The 19,940-nt window shown below is 47.4% G+C and overlaps 1 protein-coding gene and 1 pseudogene across 4 annotated transcripts; one reads left to right on the top strand and one right to left on the bottom strand.

Moving 5' to 3' along the window:
• Positions 1-114: 114 nt before the first annotated feature.
• Positions 115-1,104, top strand: Prdx6-ps1 (peroxiredoxin 6, pseudogene 1; annotated as a pseudogene). The gene has a single exon (XR_015631738.1). The product of XR_015631738.1 is annotated as a peroxiredoxin 6, pseudogene 1 (transcript).
• Positions 1,105-7,266: 6,162 nt separating this feature from the next.
• On the bottom strand, positions 7,267-19,069 carry Rnf222 (ring finger protein 222). Of its 3 annotated transcripts, NM_001108828.2 has the most exon segments (5): positions 7,267-9,695; positions 10,329-10,476; positions 13,626-13,751; positions 15,017-15,107; positions 18,826-19,069. In NM_001108828.2, a coding segment is annotated over 1 exon segment (636 nt). In that variant the 5' UTR covers positions 9,670-9,695; positions 10,329-10,476; positions 13,626-13,751; positions 15,017-15,107; positions 18,826-19,069; the 3' UTR covers positions 7,267-9,033.
• Between the last annotated feature and the right edge of the window lie 871 nt (positions 19,070-19,940).

Here is a 19,940-nt window from a genome sequence, read left to right as displayed (position 1 = left end):
CGGGCGTAGCGCAAGTCCTACTTTCTGCCGCCTAGTGGCTCTGGGACCTTGGCCAGACAGTTACCTCAGTGACTTGACCCATGGAGTTAGTCCTTATAATTAGCCCCAGCGGGCCGTAGGTTCTGACTACTCTGGGGCGTTCTCTGAAATGAGATCATCCCTCACCTGGACGGTCGGAAATAGATCTCGTCTCCCTGATGATGCCAAGGTGCTGGTTCAGATCACGCTTTATTAAAGAAACAGACACGGGGCTCCTCACTGCTGCGGCTGCGCCTCCTTGTTCCCAGCGTCACCACTGCTGCCATGCCTGGAACTTTGAGGCCAATACCACCATCAGCCACATCCACTTCCACGATTTCCTAGGAGATTCATGGGGCATTCTCTTTTCCCACCCACGGGACTTTACCCCAGTGTGCACCACAGAACTTGGCAGAGCTGTAAAGCTGGCGCCAGAGTTCGCCAAGAGGATGTTAAGTTGATTGCTCTTTCAATAGACTGTGTTGAGGTCCATTTTGCCTGGAGCAAGAACAACAATGCTTACAATGCAGCACCCACAGAAAAGCTACCATAAGGACAGGGACCTTGCCATCCTGTTGGGCATGTTGGATCCATCAGAAAAGGATGAAAAAGGCATGCCCCTGACAGCCCGTGTGGTATTCATTTTTAGCCCTGACAAGAAACTAAAGCTGTCTATCTTCTACCCAGCCACCACGGGCAGGAACTTTGATGAGATTCTCAGAGTGGTTGACTCCCTCCAGCTGACAGCATCAAATCCAGTTGCCACTCCAGTTGATTGGAAGAAGGGAGAGAGTGTGATGGTCCTTCCCACCCTCCCTGAAGAGGAAGGCAAACGACTTTTCCCTAAAGTAGTCTTCACCAAAGAGCTCCCATCTGGCAAGAAATACCTCAGTTATACACACCCCAGCCTTAAGTCTTTGTGGGAATTGGGGCTGTCACTGCTTACCCAGCACTGGGACCTGAGGATGACAGCTGACAGCCGTGGGTTCTTGCAGTTCCGTAGAAAGATTGTGGCGTGGTCACAGCCGAAGTCGTGTAGGTCACTCGCTATACTACTGGCTCATTAAATGGAAATGGCACCAAAACTTACTCTGTGCCTTCGCCAGCATTCTGCCCCTCCATCCATCACAGTGCCCTGTTGACTGACTTTCTTTGAAACGAATTATGTATTCGTGACTCCTTAGGTCTGCAGGGTCTGTGATCAGCAAGGTAGTGACAGTGTGGGCTCCATGCTAGAATGATAAACATCTTTTGTAGCTTTCCAAACTGAATCTTCTGCTACCCATTGTGGAGAACCATAAAGTGGGGAGAAATTTTCAATTCTGTACTTTCAGTAAATAAAGCGGGGGGGGGGGGGCTAGTGGGAACAGCTGGGAGAGTTCTCTATAGGAAATCTATGGTGAGTTTCTATCAAAGTGGGCTTCCAAGAATGTGAGCAAGACAGCACATGTACCTCCTGGAGTTTCCAGGTCTGCTCTCTAGTGATCTGTGAATGTGAACTCGCCTTATGAAAGACAGGCAGTGACATTGTTTTGCCACTAAATTTCCTAAAGGAGTGGGTTGCCATTTCTAAATTCTGCTTTGTGAGGTTCAACAATAAAATCCTGATTAGAAAAAGAAAGAAAGAAAGAGAGAGAGAAAGAAAGAAAGAAAGAAAGAAAGAAAGAAAGAGAGGACACTCAGCGCGGACAGGTGTACCCTTTAAAACTACAACTACAACCCCCTCCTGCCAGTTCTCAGTTCCAGATCTGATGGGGGGCAGGGCAAGGGGGTCTGCTTCCCTGCAATCGGTTCTGAAGCATCGGTTTCTGTCGAATGAATAATATAGATGTCATGCTAGCAGGAGACACGTATTTCGTAAGACGCAGGGAGCTTACTGAATCCGAGGCACAGCACACTCTTCTGCGCCCTTTTACAGTGCTAAGGTCTTTACGCTGATGCGGGTACGTTGTCCTCAGTTTACAGAGTGGTAACTGATCCATGGAGCAGGGACCGGAAGGTGCAAGAGGACACAGGACCTATCTATGATTTCTAGCAGACTCTAAAACCTAAAAGGCTACCTTTCCAGGCTACCCCCCACCTCATCCCCCCAAAAAACAATATGGCTCGGTTTGTAGGAACCTCCTGTCAGGTTGAAGAAAGAGAAACCATACCTTTAAGGGCTCAAAATAGAGTCATCTGTATTCATGACTTTAAAATAGTATGCTGTCAAATATTCTGTAAAAGAGTCCCAATTTTATCTGTCATTGAAAAATTGAAAGCTGTGTGTGCTGATGCATACCTTTAATTCCAACATTTGGGAGGCAGAAGAAGGGGGATCTCTGAGTTTGAGGCCAGTCTGGTCTACAGAGTGAGTTTCAGGATAGTCAGGGCTACACAGAGAAATCCTGTCTTGAAAAAAAGCAAAACAAGGGCTGGAGAGATGGCCCACTGGTTAAGAGCACCGACTGCTCTTCCAGAGGTCCTGAGTTCAAATAGTAGCTCACAACCATCTGTAATGAGTTCTGATGCCCTCTTCTGTGTCTGAAGACAGCTACAGTGTACTTATATAATAAATAAATAAATAAATAAATAAATAAATAAATAAATTTTAAAAAATGAAAGAAAAGAAAAATTGAACAAAATCTGCAGAACAAATGCTTCTGGTGCATCCTCCGTGCCTAGAGCACTGGAGTAACAAAATGATTCCAGGTTTGTGTTTACAGGGAGTCATGGTCCAAGAGGGAAGATAGGCATGGGAAGCAACAAGTTCACAGGAAGCTTGAGCCAGCTGCCAGGAGATTTGTGTGGTGAGGTCACCCTTGACTGAGTTTTGAAGAATGTTAAAATTAGCTCCACGAGGCCGGTGGCATAGCTTGAGGGGAGGTGGGAGGTGAGCGGCAAATGGCATTTTCTAGGAACTAGGTTCTGTGGCATTTAGAGGGAAGCTCAGAGGTCACAGGCTTTCCAACTCTCCAGCTTGCTTTCAGGAAAAGCGTTTTTAGTTTCCTTAACCGTCTTTCCTCTTCCAGGACTCCCCTCTTTCTCTAGGGACACCCTGCCCTGGTTAGGGCCTCCTTGGTTGCTCCAATCAGCAGATTCTGAACCATCATCAGAACGAATTAGCTCAGGGTTTGGACAGCACAGTCACTCCATGCAGAGATAAGATTGTTAAATTACACAGTGATACAAATTGCCTGTAGTCTAGCTATGGTCTGCTTATCTCGCCAGTGTCAGTTGGGTGTCTGACTCATGTCCTCCTTCTCTGCCTTCTAACCGCACTAGAAAGGATCCTTTAAGTTGACCCTGTAGGATCATTTTGAAGCAGGTCTTCATACAGCTGAGATGCATCAAAGCAGGGATTCCTCTCCAGCCCCGGTTTCACGTCTAAGTTGAACTATGCATGTATAGGAGTGCAGTACACAGATTTTATTTATTTTATTTCACTTTTTATGCAGTGCCTATCTTTTACGTAGGACTCACCACTAAGTTCTGTGCCCAGTTCTGTAAGTTCCTGTTACACTTTGCCCAGACGGAGGAGGTAACACAGAATCATAATAGAATATACCCAGGAAGGTATGATGGCGTGCGTGCGTGAGTGTGTGTGTGCGTGCATGAGTGTGTGGTGTGTGTGTGGTGTGTGTGTGCATGAGTGTGTGTGGTGTGTGTGCATGAGTGTGTGTGTGTGCATGAGTATGTGTGGTGTGTGTGCATGAGTGTGTGTGTGCATGAGTGTGTGTGTGGTGTGTGCATGAGTGTGTGTGTGTGTGGTATGTGTGTATGTGTGTGCATGAGTGTGTGTGCGTGCGCGCGTGTGTGTTTGTGTGTGTATGTGTGTGTGGTGTGTGTGTATGTGTGTGCGTGAGTGTGTGTGCGTGTGTGTTTGTGTGTGTATTTGTGTGGTGTGTGTGTTTGTGTGTGTGGTGTGTGCGTGCGTGAGTGTGTGTTTGTGTGTGTATGTGGTGTGTGTGTTTGTGTGTGTGTGTGTGTGGTGAGTGTGTTTGTGTGTGTATGTGTGTGTGGTGTGTGTGTGTTTGTGTGTGTGTATGTGTGTGTGGTGGGTGAGTGTGTGTGTGTGTGGTGTGTGTGTGTGTTTGTGTGTGTGTGTGGTGTGTGTGTTTGTGTGTGTGTATGTGTGTGTGGTGGGTGAGTGGGTGTGTGTGTGTTTGTGTGTGTGTGTGTGTGTGTGTGTGTAAAACATGACAACAGTCTGTCCATTTGAGCGGCGGAGGGGCGTGAGGATGTTTCTGTAGGTCAGCTTTTCACTGCTTCTGGAAACTCAAGCCAGGGAAGTTAGTTCCGGAATCTGTCCAGATACACAGCTTCCTATGCTTGTCTGGTGGGCCTAGACTGGGGAGTATGGAGGTTACCGGCTCCTGCGACAGTGGGAGAGGCATGTGTGCGCGCCTCCGAAGGAAGCAAGGAAGGAAGAGAAAAGCTGCAGTTTTGCTGTTGTTTGGGGAGGTCTCCCTCTGCAGCCCAGGCCACTCTGAACTCAAGAGCCTCCTGCCTTTGCTTACTGCTGGGATTCCCACGGGCCGCAATGCCCGGTATCACCCGTTCATCCTTCTGTTTATATCGCTGGTGTCCATCTGTCCATCCATCTGTCTGTCAAAATTTATCTCCCTGTGCTTTAAGCAACCACCTTTCCCAAGATAGTTGCCCAAATGATACAGTTTTAGGGAAATACAGGGAAGGCAGAGAAAGGGGACTCAAAGCACACACATTGAATGATGGGACCCAAGGAAATCCACAAGAATTTAGGAACACTGACAAGATGAAACGTCTTTGTGCTTCTTGGTGCCTCTTATCCATGTCTGCAAACAGGTCGGCCCTACAGAGCCAGCGGCTGACACCCTTGAACCACAGAAACAGTGATTTGGCTGTTTTCAAACGTTCTTTTAAAATGTATTTGTAATGTAATTGTTTATAAAAATTATTATAAAAATTATTTATATGTATAGGTATTTAGCCTGCACACACACACACACACACACACACACACACACACACACACACACGTCTATATAACACATGCATTTTCTGGTACCCATGGAGATTGGAAGAGGGCATCAGATGCCCTGGGACTGGACTTCCAGATGATTTTGGGTCACCTGTGGGTGCTGGGATTTGTATCTGAGTTTTCTAGTAGAGGAGCCAGTTGCTCTTAACCACTGTGTCATCTCTAGCGCCATTTTAAAATTTCATTATTTTATGTGTGCTTCATTATTTTATGAACTTTTGCCTGAATGTATCCAGTGTATACCACACTGCATGTCTGGTGCCCTCTGAGGCCAGAAGCAGGCATCACATCTTCTGGAACTGGAGTTACAGATGTTGTGATCCACCTGTGGGTGCCGGGAATCCAACCCACGTATTCTGGTGAACAGTGCGTTGGCTGGTCCTAATGTCAACTTCATACACAACCAAGGGTTATCTGAAAGGAGGGAGCCTTAATTACAAAAATACCTTTCTTAATTAGTGATTAATGCAAGGAGAGTCCAGCCCATTGTAGGTGGTGCCCTCCCTGGGCTGGTGGTCCTGGGCTCTATATGAAAGCAGGCTGAACAAGACATGGGGAACAGCCAGTAAGCAGCACCCCTCCATGGCCTCTGCATCAGCTCCTGCCTCCAGGTTCCAGCCCTGCTTGAGTTCCTGTCCTGACTTCCTTTGATGTTGAACAGCAAGGAGGAAGCTGAATAGACCTTTTCCTCCCCAACTTGCTTTTTGGTCATGGTGTCTCATTGAAACAATAGAACCCCTAACAAGGATAAACATTTAAGCTCCATCTCTCCACCCTCAAAGTAGTCTCATGGTGGATTCCCATCTGGGCAAGAAGAATATACACTAAAACTTACTATATTTTTTTATTTTAAGATTTATTTTATATAAGTATACTGTAGATGACACCAGAAGATAGGATCAGATCTCATTACAGTTGGTTGTGAGCCACCATGTGGTTGCTGGGATTTGAACTCAGGACCTCTGGAAGACCGGTCAATGGTCTTTACCCCTGAGCCATCTCTCCAGTCCCCTAAAACTTATCCTTAGTGTTGATCATTCTTCAATTTCATTTTTTTTTCTTTTTGGTGCTGGAAATTGAACCCAGGGTCTATGTCCTGCTAAGCCCATTCCCTACCACCGAGCTATCCTTCTAGCCCTCTATTTAGCTTTTGAATAAACATTTACTTGACTTAAAGTCCAAAAACATAAAAGGCAAAGTGAAGTCTTCCACCCCATCAATTTCTCTGTCCTTTCCCCAGTAAATCTGTTATCAGGGTGGTTTGTTGTTGTTGCTGCTGCTGCTGCTGCTGCTGCTGCTGCTGCTGCTGCTGCTGCTGCTGCTGTTGCTGCTGCTGCTGCTGCTGCTGTCTATTTCCCCAGCTAATGCACAAACAAGCAAACAGGAAAACATTTATTCTCTTTCCACAGAAATCAGTGTCCAGAATCCAGGGTTCTGGGCCTGGCTCTTTCCATTTGTTGTTACGTTGTTTCATCCTCTCTGGGACTGCAGGCCTGGGTCTCAAGGTTAATAAGTGGTTGTCTGTTGATTACCACTTAGGGGTTTTCTTATCCTTTGTTATTACAAATAGGACCACAATTATACAATACTGTGTGTATGTCACCAGCCATCTAGACAGCTGTACCAAGGAGACACATTTCTAGAACACAAATTCCGGGGCCAAAATGGAAACATTGAGAGATAATGTGTCCAGTGTCCTTGGGCAGCCTTTACAAATGTACATTTCTAGCCAGGTGGGGGTGGCACACATTTTTAATCCCAGCACTCAAGAGGGAGAGGCAGGTGGATCTTTGAAAGTTCAAGGCCCGGGGTTGAGGATTTAGCTCAGTGGTAGAGCACTTGCCTAGCAAGCCCAAGGCCCTGCGTTCGGTCCCCAGCTCTGAAAAAAAAGAAAAAAGAAAAAAAAAAAAAAAAAAGAAAGTTCAAGGCCCTCCACATCTAGAGTAAGTTCCAGGACAACCACATGGAGAAAGCCTGTCTCAAGAAAAACCAAACAAACAAAAAACAAAACCAACCAAAATCAGAAAACAAACGTGCATTTCCACTAACAATTCACCCCCAACCCCAGCCTCAGGATTGGATACGATAACAGGACTTAATAAGGTAACAGGTCATCGATGCCAGTGGTTTCAATTTAGATCTCTTTTACAAATGAGTCTCAGGGTCTCAGGGCCTTTGGGACCTGTGTATTCAGTCTAGAGAATAATCACTTAGGGAGTCTACGAACATTGCAAAGGTCTCTGGACTCTGAGAAAATATATACTTTTATTTTAAAAATGACTTTCCACCTTTATTTGAAAACGAAAGAAGCAGCCTGTACAAGTTCAGCTGAACAACACGAAAACATGGCAGGTGTTTGCGAAGGGCCTCCGCAAACACAACACAATCCACAGGTTTATCCGTTCCCTCGACTCTCATGGCCCTGAGAGCACAGCCTGGCCAAGGTGGACACAGACACGAAAGTGTGCAAAGTTCCTTTTGTTTCTATAATAAATATTGCCCCTCCCACCTTCCCCCACCCCCTCCATCTACCTGTTCCCTCCACATCTGCACAGCACCTGTGTTCTCCAGTCTTAAAAGGAGTATAAATCCACTGCTGGGCACCTGACAGCAACAGTCACTTTGTGGCAAACATCCCTTGTTGGGGGAGGCTCTTCTCTGATGGTCCCCCAGATGTCAACCACGGCAGACATCTGAGAAGTAGCTACGAGGTACAGTGTTATTTCCCTCTGCACAGATAGCAAACTTCTGTGTAGAAGTTGTGGATGGGCCCAGCTACTGGCACACCCTGGTTGCCAAATCCCTCTTATTTGTGACAGTAGCTGGAAGTCCCTGTTGTTTTCAGTGACAAAGGATTAGCTTCCTTGAGGATTTCCTCAAGAGAGACCCACTCTGAGGCTTTCCTTATAGGCGTCAGTGAGGTACCCAGTCACTCCAGGGTGCAGGGCCTGGCTATCAGCCTCTGTTGAGACAGCTGATGAGCTTAGCTGTTTACTTCCCCACCCTTCCTCACCCAGCTCAGCCCTGGAGAATCCACCCGGGGAACTGGCCCAGCTGGTGTGGCGTCTAATGAATGGTTGGATCATGAGGAGGTGGACGTGGCAGGGAGGAAGGTGGGAGCCCCCAGGGGTTAATTTGCTCACATAGCTCTCGGCTGACTCAAGTCTCACCTGGAGGGCGTCCCCTCCAGCCCTTGTCTTCTACTTCACCCTGGAGAACCCTAAGACTCCAAATCGGGTCTGCTCCTTGGGCCCGGCAGTTTACAGAAACCTCTAAGACCGTAGCTACTCCGTTAACAGTGGCCTCTTTCGAGTGTTTCCTGTTGAATTGACTACCCAGAAAACCCTTTCTCCGTGGTCCCCCCATGCCCCATCCTGGCTAAAGCTTCTGAGATCATCTTTCTCTTTCAGGATGATGGGTTGGAGGCGTAGGAACACTTCGCAGCTGGCTGTTTGAGGTTCGGATGTGAGGCTAAGGTGCTGGGACACTGGAGCTAGGACCCTGTATCAACTTCTGTTCTCCCTGGGGGTGCTGCTGTGGGAGGGAATTCTGACCTGGAACAGACCTTCCACTGGGCTCCCACCTGGCAGGACCTACTAGGACTTCTTGTGCCTAGTAGGTATACCTGGCTTCAGGTTGGTTACTTGGCAGGTAAGGTTAATGATCCTTTAGGAGAGCTTCTAGCTTGCTAAGTTCCAGCCTAGAAAAACGGTGTTTGTTGTATGGGGCCACAAATAGGGTGTTGGTCGTTCAGTGCTAGCCTCAGAGTATCTCGGTCCCTAGCTTCTCCTCATGCCAAAGCCCTCACTGACAAGGGATGAAAAGGGTGGAGACAAAGCCCCTATCCTTCCAATCTGGCCCCACCCCTGTCGTCTCCGAGTCCAGGACCTCCCTCTGTAGATTGTACCAGGTCTACACTAGGACCCTCTGCCCTCTCCCAAGCTATGGCCAGCACAGCATGGAGTAGAGCTTAGATAATGGGCCTGGCTCCCCAGTCCTCCACAAGCCGCCACTCAGGTCTGCTTCCTCACCAGCAGTACCCAAGGCAGGATGGCAGCTACCACAGCCACCACAGCAATGAGGGTGATGAGCAGGAGGGCCCGAGACCGGCAGCAGAAAGAGCGGGTGGCGCTGGGAGCCGGGGATGCTTCAGATATCTCTGCCAGGCTGCGTCGGGGCAGCACACTGTCCTGTTCCCCCAGCGGCATCCCGTGGCGACTGATGATGAAAATCTGTGACTCTCGGGGCAGGCTAGGCAGCAGGTCCAAGGGGAGCTGTGTCCCCTGGCTTGGTGATTGTCTCCAGACCTGGTGGGAAATAACCAGGGGGTTTGTGTGGCCTCCGCGGTCTGGTGAGGGCGTGGAGGGCAGGCCCACAGGCACGGCCAGGGTCTGTGAGCTCTTGTCCAGCATGGAGGGCCACCGGGAGCTCTTCTTGCTGAGGAAGGTGACATAGCGGCAGATGGGGCAGACGATAGTCCTCTGCACCTGTCCATCCACCCGGGTAGAGAGCAGGTACTTGACCAAGCAGTCATGGCAGAACACATGGCCGCAGCTCAGGGTCCGGCTGGCGCCCTCCAGATCCCGGAACTTCTCGTAGCACACAGGGCACTCGCTGCCCGAGCTGTCTTTGCTTTCCCCTTCTGACATGGCCCCTCAGAGGGAACAGGCCTCAGCTGGGAGATGCAAGAGTGAAGGGTTGTGAACGTCTGGGAGTTTTTCCTTCTTCCCCTCCCCTTTCCTGGTTCCCACTCACATCCACCTCTTCTTTCCCCTACTCTTTTCCTTATCTTCTGCGTCTCCTCGGAGGCCTACCTGGATCAAACTAAGATGTCGAGCCTAGGATCCACACAGGAGTTGGACAGACGCTCCTTGGGCTGGCATCAGGAAACAGGTAAGCGATCCCAGCTAGGCTTGGGTAGGAAGTGTGTGGAGTGGATCGAATACCTGAAGTACCTGATGCCTCCCTCACCACAGCTATGACAAGCACTGTTGATGTCACCAGTTCACCTCTTCCTGCTTCAGTGCTGGACCTGGCTCCCATGGCAAACGAGGGCTTAGGAGGTCCATGGCCAGGGGCACAGACATCTCTAGTCAGTTTGGCTCTACACTGTAAACTGTGTGCTATTCTTCAGACTTCCCTCTCAGCAGGGCTTCGCCGATCTGTGGCTGGGCCAGGACCCCGTGTCTCTTATCCCCACTTCCAAGACTGTGTTCTTAGTGGCAGTCCTAACTATAAAGTAATTAAAAAAAAATAAAGCTCCCAACGTACACGTGCAAATGCCTGCTAGGCTGCGAGGAGTACATACCAGCCATGTTCACTCATTCTTCAGATTCTCCTTAGGTGGGGGCTCGAGGCTGTCAGAAGGTTCTGATTAACCTCAGTAAAAGTAGATTTCCATTCTTGGAGGATGCGTCTGGAATTCTGGAAATGGGCAAAGTCACTGAGATCCAAGTCTGGTGGGAAGATAAACGAGAGGTCAAGGTCACGGTATTGTTCGAAATCAAAGCTCACGGAATCTCTCTGGAAGCAAGCAGTGGGTTTCAAACCGATCTGAGAGGAAACGGGAGAGCCAGCAGTTCGCTCAGAAGGATTGTGGGTGACTGGGAAGGGGAGCAGCTGCTTGGATGATGGCGAGTCCAAGTCTTTGTGTGTACGTGTCTCCAGAATCACAGCTCTGTAGCCTGAGCTATCCTGAACAGAATGTTAAGAAAGAACCAAAACTCCTGTAATTGCTCTACGGTGCCGTCAGTGACCAAGGATATGGCTGCCCTGAGAGCTAACAGGTGGCACAGTAGAACAGGATTGGCTAGCAGGAGGATCTATAAAGATCATGAATCTTCTGGAACCACTCCCATTACCCTCTATTTGTTTAGTTGAAAATCCCCATTGTTGGATTGAAAATGTCCTAGCTCTTAAAAATTAAAAAAAAAAAAAGGAGGGTGGTGGTGATGGTGCTGGTGGTGGTGGTGGAGGTGGTGGTGGTGGTGGTGGTGATGGTAGTGGTGGTGGAGGTAGTGGTAATTGTGGTGGTGGTGGTGCTAGTGGTGGAGGTGGTGGTGGTCGTACCATAGAATCAGTCCAAAATCGTCATGGAGGTGGTTAATGTGGATCTGAGCAGGGAAATGGGGGTCAAGTACTCAGACTGTAGGACTGGGTTGAATTCCTTATCTATCTATGACTATTACCGCTACTGCTCCCTGGTAACCTCGGTGAAGTCCTCTGGTTCTCTGAGGTTGAGAGCTGGGCATGGTGGCCCACACCTGTGATACAGTGTGTTCCAAGACAGTCAGGGTTACATAGTGAGACCCTGTGTCAAGAAAAGAAACTGAAGCAAAAAAGATGCATTTACAACAGCACCATCTTCCTCCCAGAATGGGCAGTGGGTGGTTAGTGAGGGAAGGGTATGACAGGCAGGAAATGCTCAGTACAAAGGAGAGAGTCACTGTTAGGACAGGCTGAGTCCTCTCTTTTTCTCCTGGAGATCCCTGTCAGGCACCTTGTCTACAGCATAGCAGCCCTTGACAAAGGGCAGTTCCCCCTCAAATTAGAACAAGCTGACGGATGACAGTAGACCAGGTAGGTGGTGGGCAGTGGATGAATCAGGACAGCTACCAAATTCTCAGATTTGTTTCCTAATAGACATCCCAATAGACCCGAATGAATGGGCTGCTATCAAGATGACACCTTAAAAAAAAAAAAAAACCAACAAACTGTTCCTTTGCACTGTGTAACTTCCCAAGAGATACAAGGGGAATCCCCCCACCATCCATCTCTGCACCCATCAGATTTTAACAGCTTTTTGCCATGTTCCTGTTATTTACCAAATACTGAGACTGTGCTCTAGGGTTAAAAGGTAGTCGTGAAATCCTTCATGAAGCCTACAGGACATTTATGACTTTTTTTTCTATTTCTTGGACAGAGGGTCTCATGTGGCCCAAGTTGGCCTGGAACTGGGCTATATAGCTAAAACAGACTCAAACGCTTAGCCTTCCTGCCTCTCCACATCACATGCTGTGATTACGGGCACGGACCACCATGCGTGGCTATAAGGTTGTTCTTTTTCAATAGATTTTTTAAAAAGGAGGGTTGGTGGTTGTCAGCAGTGTAAGTTGTTTGGATAACTGAGAAATGAGGCTTGAGAGAGATGAGGGCAAATGAGAAAAAGAGGAAGACAGGGATTCAGTGTCAGTCAAAATGTCTCCTTTTATAAACTAGCACACTTGGCATTAGAGATGGGCAAGGGGTGTGTGTGCATGTGTGTGCATGTGTGTGTGTGTGACTCAAGGTCACCTGGTAGTGATGGAAAGAGAGGAGAAAGATCTCATGGGTGATGCCGAGAGCATTATTAGACCTGTTGATAGACTGGCTGAGTAGATGCTAGCCAAGTCAGAAGTCAGGCTAAGGCCGACGGGGAGGAGGAGCTTCTTTTTCTTCTCTGAGTTCTAGGAAAAGTCAAAAGGCAGTTCAGGGAGTGGCAGAGACATCCTGGGTTACTCACCAGGACCTCTCAGTTTCATGCACTCCAGGAGAGCCACACAATTCATGCTTGGGCAGTGCACCTCCTTCCCCCTTTCTCAACTTCATTTCTGTATTCTCTTGACCCCTCTCTTCTCTCCATGGGGAACCTCACCTGACTCTCTGTCTTGGGAACTGGGGTGTAGGAGCACACACACACACACACACACACACACACACACACACACACACACAATACTAGGAGTGTGCTGTAGACAGGGCACAGTCTGGATGAGTGACATCGTAAGGCATTCTGTACCAAAGACATCCACCTTGGTTTCTTTAGGAAACTGCGGGGAGAGGAGGACTGGGAAGTCTTCCTGGCTAAAGTGAGACCAGTGTTGAGCTAATAATAAATAATTACAACAGCGGCCATTTATTGAACACTAATTACGTGTTTGGCACTTGGCATCCCTTCCTCACCAAATCCTGACAACAAGTTTGGGAGGTAGGTATTATCTCCATCTTACAGACGAGGGACCTGAGGCTTCAAGTAAAGAACGTCATCAAAGCCACAGTGCTACTATAGGGAAGACCTAGGACTTGAACTCAGGACAGCCTTGCTTGACAGCCCATATGATATATTGCCATCTCTACTGGGGTTCAGATGGGCCTCCATGGAGGACCTTTCAGACTTTAGTGAGAGGAGTAAATGATACAGCCCCAGCAAAAGGGAATACACCAGTTTCTGGAGTGCCCCTAAACAGGGTTGTCCCTCTGGCCACTTATGAAGTAAGAAGGCAGTGGTTAGCTAAAGGAACCCAATCTCATGGAGTTCCTATACCCACGATTCTTTACAGAAGCATCGTATCTCCAGGACAGAGATGAGGAACAGGTGTCAGCCACCCAAGAACCTCACATCCCATGACACAGAGTGCTACTTCTAGACACCTGGGGTTCCCTCCCAGAGCCCTAGTGCAAGCCAGGCAGTTTCAGCCACAGCTGCTTCCCCACCCATAAGGAACACACATATTTACTGTCTTTCTCCTTTCTCTCACATTTTTCCAGCTCCAGTTCACAGCATTGCCAGAAGCCATCCTCCACCCCAGCCAGCACCCCTCCCCCAACATGCACACTTTGGCTGTACCTGAGAGAGTGGTGTCTGTCTTTCTATCCAAGGCCTCCGCAGATGGGGAGCCACCCAGCTGGACTGACAGCTGCTGTCACTGTGCCGGCTGTGGAGGCATTTCCTAATGACTGAGCACGTAGTCTCCTGGAGGACAGCGCAGGGAAGTGAATGCTGCCCAACCCGTTTGAGGCCAAGAGGCTCTTGGTGCTGCCCAGGGGTTGGGCAGCTGCTGGAGTCAGGTGATCCCAGTGAGGATGCTTGCTAGCTGAGGAGCCCTGGCCTGAATCAGAGGGTCTCACTCTAGAAGCAGTAAGTCAGGGTCCCTTTGGCTGAGGCTTCGTGGTCATGGAGTTCCCCATCCAACCATGGGAAAGCTGTATGTAGGATCCCTGTCTTTGGCCACATGAAGAGTAAACAGGCCAGTAGGTCACAGCCTAAGTGGGCTGTGACAGCCCAAGTCCCACACTGAGTTTAGTGTGATGTGCCCATGTGCGAACTGTTTTTCCTTAAACAGAGGGGCTTAGCATGCCAATAGACCAACTGCTACGGCTATAAACCTGCAAAGTTGGTTTGGGGAACGACTTTGGCTGCTTTAAAGTACATTTGGGCAACTATGATCAACAAGATTAATTATGTATTTCAAATAGCTTGCACAGTACAGGATTTTGAATGTTCTCAGTACAGAGAAAGGTTTTGTCATTTTTATCTGAGTTTATGGATATGCCAGTCACTCTGATCCAATAATTAAAGGCTGTATACATGTGATGAAATGCCAGGCTCCACACTCTATCCCTTATATGTGTACAATAACTTAAAAGTTATTAAAATAATATTGAGGGTCCGGGATGTAAATCATTAGGTTAAGCGCTTGCTTAGCATGCATAAAGCCCTGGGTTCGAGTCCCAGCTCTGCATAAACCAGGTGTGGCAACATCTGCCTGTAATCCCTGCACTCAGAAGGTAGAGATCAGAAGCTCAGGATCGGCCAGGGAGTGGTGGTGCACACCTCTAATCCCAGCACTACAGAGAGAGGCCAGAGAGAGGCCAGAGAGAGGCAGGCTGGCCTCTGTGAGTTTGAGGCCAGCCTGGTCTACAGAGTTAGTCCCAGGATAGCCAGGGCTATACAGAGAAACCCTGTCTGGGGGTGGCAGGACAAGTTCAAGACCATGCTCAGCTACATGAGGCTCTGTCTCAAAAAAAAGTTGAGGCGGGGACCAGAGGCTAAGAGCACTTGTTGCTCTTGCAGAGGACCTGGCTGATTCTCAGCACCCACATGGGGGCTTACAGCTACCCATAGCTCTAATTCCAGGAGATTTGACCCAAGGCAAGCACACATATGTAAAACAAAATGATTAAATCTAAAAAAAATTTGAGACAGGAAAAAAATCAAAAATATTGATATACACATACCCAGAAGTCACTGACTGTGGGACAGAGATTCAGGTGTGAGAACTGTCTGTAGGGATGACGTTAATACATGACAAGGTTGACGAGGAGAGACCTGAAGGGAGACACATCAAATCACTATTAGGAGTCATTTTTTAGGGGAATTAAAAAAAAAACCAAACAAACCCTGAATATGTCTTTGTTTCTTTCTTTTTGATTCAGGAGGGCCATGTAAGTGTCACAGAGCACTCTTGTATGCTGTGACTTGGGAGCCCAGAGGACAGGACAGCATGTGGGGTCTTTCCTTGTATGGGGGGGGGGCCAGAAGACACACTTTAGGTCATCAGGCCCAGTGGGTGACCTGATACGCTTTTATCTGCTGAGCTAGCTCACTGACTCTCTCTTTTAAAATTATTATAATTTGGTGTATGTGCGTGTTGTGGTTGGGGGGTGCTGAGGGGGCACGTGTGCCATGGTTTGCACGTGGCAGTCAGAGGACAACTTTGTGGGGCCTGGGGATGGAATTCAGGTGTGTGCTTGTGTGGCAAATACCTTTCCTCACAAACCCAGCTTGCCAGCACGTGAATGTGTGTTTCTTTTGTGATCATAAACACCCAAGAATAAGGGAGAATCCAAGGTGAGGGAACTGGAAAATATTTTGGGATACATTCCCTCTCAGTTCTCAGAAGGTTCCCTCAAAGCCATTTATTTTTTTCCTGGGAGAAAAAGAGAAAAGGTTACTAGATACAAAACATACTAACTTGTGTGCGGCCCATAGCGTGACCATTCTGTCCCGTCAACCATGGACCTGTCTTCAGGGACATTTTGCTCTTAGAGGGTGACATTCCAGGGCACGCAGCTCCTTCAGCCAGGAGTACATATCTAGGCAGGTGAGCTGTCATGGAAGCCTCTCATGCTCTTTTTCTGGGAGCTCCAGGGAACCCCAGATTTAGTAAATAAAATCACAATATAACTAGATAAATCTGGCTTTCAGATAGACACCAAATGATTTTTGTCATAGTCTTTCTGCCTGGGACATGCCTATATTAGAAAATAAGTACATACATTCATATACACACAAACATCCATACATAATCCCAAACCCAAATTTAGGCACTTATTTGAGAAGCTGAATGAAGTAGACGGGTCGTAAGTTCCAGGCCAGCCTAAGCAACTGAGTCAGAACTTGTTTCAAGATAAAAGGTCAAAACATCTAGGGATAGATTTCAGTGGTTAAGGGTTTATTTAGCATGCATGAGGTTCTCGGTTCAAAGGCTGGTGCCACCAAAAAAAAAAAAAAAAAAAAAACTAGTAAGATAAAATTGCCAAGTTCTCAGAGCCTTCATTGGTATGGCTTTTAACTCTGCCTAGGGATTTCTGGGGGTTCCTAAAGTACCAGTCCCCACTGTGTTTCTCAGGCAGGGGACTGAATCAGAAGAGATGATTCCTGGATTCTGATTTATGTGATTTTTAGAATGATTAGAAGTTCCTAGATTTCTTTTATATCTTCCCACTTGGCCTTCTATAAAGCTTGACTTTGAAGATGACCCTTAGGAGATAAATAGTTATTATCAGACTCTATCATGGTGTACTCCAGGTATCCTTACTAGTAGTGACTAAAGGGAAAAATGCCATGTCCCTTTGGGAAACATACTTAATCTGTCAGTGCCTTGGTGGCTTCACTCATAAAAAAATGGGGATAATGCCACATACTCCATAGGACTATTGAGGCAATCAAGTGAACGATGCATGTCATCTGTCTGAAACAACACTGGTTTGTGTAAGGGTCCCCGTTGGTGTCAATGTCATCATCATCATGTGACAAAGAGGGAATCGAGGAGGACACGAACACCTCCCAGATCCAGTGTCTGGGGCTGGTCTTGATCAGTTCAAATACTAGCATTATTCTTAGGCTCCCCCTCCTCAGCAGCTTGACGTGTGGGAGAAGAATTTCTAGTGCCCGAGGGATAGAATAGGTTTCTGCTCTGGACATGCTAGAAAGTTGTCTTCCTCTCTGGAGTCACACGGAGTATGCTATTCCAGGGTCTCTGAGGCACTGGTCTGTTCTGGAGAAGAGGTTGCCGGACAGTGGGTGGGTCTGGAACCGTCATTGGCTCCTTGGAGTTAAGGCCTACCTTAGAAGAAGGGTGTGAAGCTGCCTGTAGCCCTAGGACTCAGGAGGACGCAGGTGGATCACAAGTTTGGCGCCAGACTGAGCTACATGAGACCCTGACGCAAGCAAAGGACACCTTTCTTTGAGAGATATTTTGTGAAGGTAAGAGACTTCCAGGCTGAGGAAGACAAACTGGCCAGCCCCTTGCTAACTGCAGGTACAATGTCTGCATGAGATGAACATTTGGACAAGGGACAGACGTTCCCAAATGCCCAAATCCCCTAGAAAACAGATTAACAAAGCTTCAGGTCCTGGTGAAGGACTTAGCAGATGCTAGGAAAAGCCCAAGAAGCAATAATCTATGTTTATTCTTAAAGAATAGAAGGGTTGATGGACAGATTCGTGATATGCAAAAAAAAAAAAATAGTGTGTACTAATGGTCAAGTCCAGGTCTGGTACGTCTGAGAATTTCAACTTCCATATACTAAGATTTTCAAAATAGATATTCACAACAGAACACATTTAGAGGATTCGAAAGTGAGGTAATATTAAGATGGCAGCTAGGGCCCCTTCCTAGTCCCCCAGGTAGCTATTACCTTGCCATCCCTTCACACATATTCATAGGTTTGCATATAAACCTCAGAGAATAACAAGTGTTAGTGAGTTGTGGGTAAATTGGATCCCTTGTGTCCTCCTGGAGGCAATGTAAAATTATGTGGTGTCTGTGGAAAGCCACGTAGCCATTCCTCAAACACTTAAACACAGAACTACCTAGCAAGTCCTACAGTCAAAAGGATACAGTCACAAGGTTGGTGGTGCCTGAGACGTAACTTAGCTGGTTAGGAGTGCAAGCATACTGTGTGAGAGGCCCTGGGTTCAGTCCTCTACAGTGCTCGAAACCAGGCACACGTCTGTAAGTCCAGCCCTCTGTGGTCACAGTCACCTGAGCCCAGTTGGCAGAACAAGGGATGGTTTTTCATCCTCAATTTACCTCTCCTGGATCCTGAGCCCACTTAGCCCAACCTGACAGCAAAATGCTGTAACCAAAACAATTTTGTTCTCCTCAAAGTGGCTTCTGCAAGCAAGCATCCATCCCTTTCAAACGCCTTGGGTTGAAGGAGGCAGACTTTACAGATGCCGTAACAATCCAAGCCTGTGAGTTCAGGTTTGCAATTCTAATTATGTTTTCAATAAATGGTAAAATTAACACATACTTCTAGGTTAAAAAACAACCTCATGGGGGTTGGGGATTTAGCTCAGTGGTAGAGCGCTTGCCTAGGAAGCGCAAGGCCTTGGGTTCAATCCCCAGCTCCGAAAAAAAGAACCAAAAAAAAAAAACAAAAAAAAAAAAAAAACAACCTCATGTGCCTAGCACTTAAAACTATTGCGCCTACAGATCTGGGCATGAGTTGACCTGGACATGTGACTCAATGCTCACTACACGAGACCTCTGAGATTAAGAGGAAATTAGGCAGGGTCCTGGTGACTCACGTTTGTAATCCCAGGATTTGGGAGCAGAGACAAGAGTGACCAGGAGTTCAAGGTCAGCCTGTGCTACAAGGTAAGACCCTGTCTTGAAGAGCAAACACAGACAGACAAAAATAAAACAAAACAAGGTAAAACAAAACAACAACAACCAAACCCAACCCAACCCAACCAAACCAAAACCAACAACACTTCTGGGCTCCTTGTGGCGGAGCCCAAGGTCAGGTTTACGTACTTGACCTGAGAGTCCTTAGAAGACAAGAACCAGCTCGGACGCCAAGAGAAACTAACAAGGGAGGCTTTTGTCCAGGGAAGAGGCTGATGGAAGGGGTGAGGCACAGAGGTGCAGGAGAGTGGCTCAGGCCTTCTGTCAGCCCACCTGCGTGGGGCCGCCTTCCTGTGCTCCCTGCCCTCGGATTCTCTGTCAGCAAAATGCCCAAGTGCAGGTGCAGGGACCGGTGAGTGACAGGTGCAGGAGCAAGCGCAGTGAGCTTTGTTCTCAGGAACGCTGGGGTGGCCCCCGGTGCAGGAGAAACAGGGAGGGAGGTAAGCCGCCTTTGGGGCAGGATTTAGATAGTTATCGCTCTTGCAGAACATGAACGCTCTCTGGCAGCCAATAGGCCTCAGATTCTGAAGCAGGTCGGCTGAGTCAAGGACAGTGTCAAGAGTTTAAAAAACAACTTTTCTTAAATGATAAAAATAGTGCAACATTGAAAATAAATGTGGGAAATTCATAAAGACACAGGCACAAAGTGAGAACACAGGATGCGTGCCCCGTGTACAGATAACTAGTCTTACTATTTTGCTGTTTGTTTTTCCAAGAGAAAATACTACCCCACATATTGTTATGCTACAGTGACTATGAATTACAGGCCCACAGATGATATATAATTACTTCTAAGATAAGTGGAGTCATATTGTATAAATTCTTTTAAGACTTAATTTTTTTCAACTGTTGCCGTGTGATCCCAATAAACATTCCTAGGTACCCTCATTTTAGGTTTTATTGTTTATTTATTTTTGTGGTCCTGGGGAGCCGAGAGCCTCCTGGGTGCTTAGTGTCATTGTGTTAGTCAAGCCCTTCTTCCAATTTTCTTTTCTAATAAAATATTTTACGGGTATGGGTGTTTGCCTGCATGTATGTCTGTGTACCATGTGTGTGCCTGGTGCCCATGGAGACCAGAAGAGGGCATCAGATCCCTGGGATTTAAATCTGGATGCTCTGAAAGAGCAGCTAGTGCTCCTAACCACTGAGCCATCTCTCTAGCCCCATTCTTTTCTCTTAAAAAACTTTTTTAAAAACGATTTATTTATGTATTTATTTATTTATGTATTTATTTATGTATTTAT

This window comes from Rattus norvegicus, chromosome 10 (genome assembly GCF_021556685.1).
Source record: "Rattus norvegicus strain SHRSP/BbbUtx chromosome 10, alternate assembly SHRSP_T2T, whole genome shotgun sequence".
Classification (NCBI taxonomy): Eukaryota; Metazoa; Chordata; class Mammalia; order Rodentia; family Muridae; genus Rattus; species Rattus norvegicus.
This window is presented reverse-complemented; position numbering and strand designations above follow the sequence as displayed.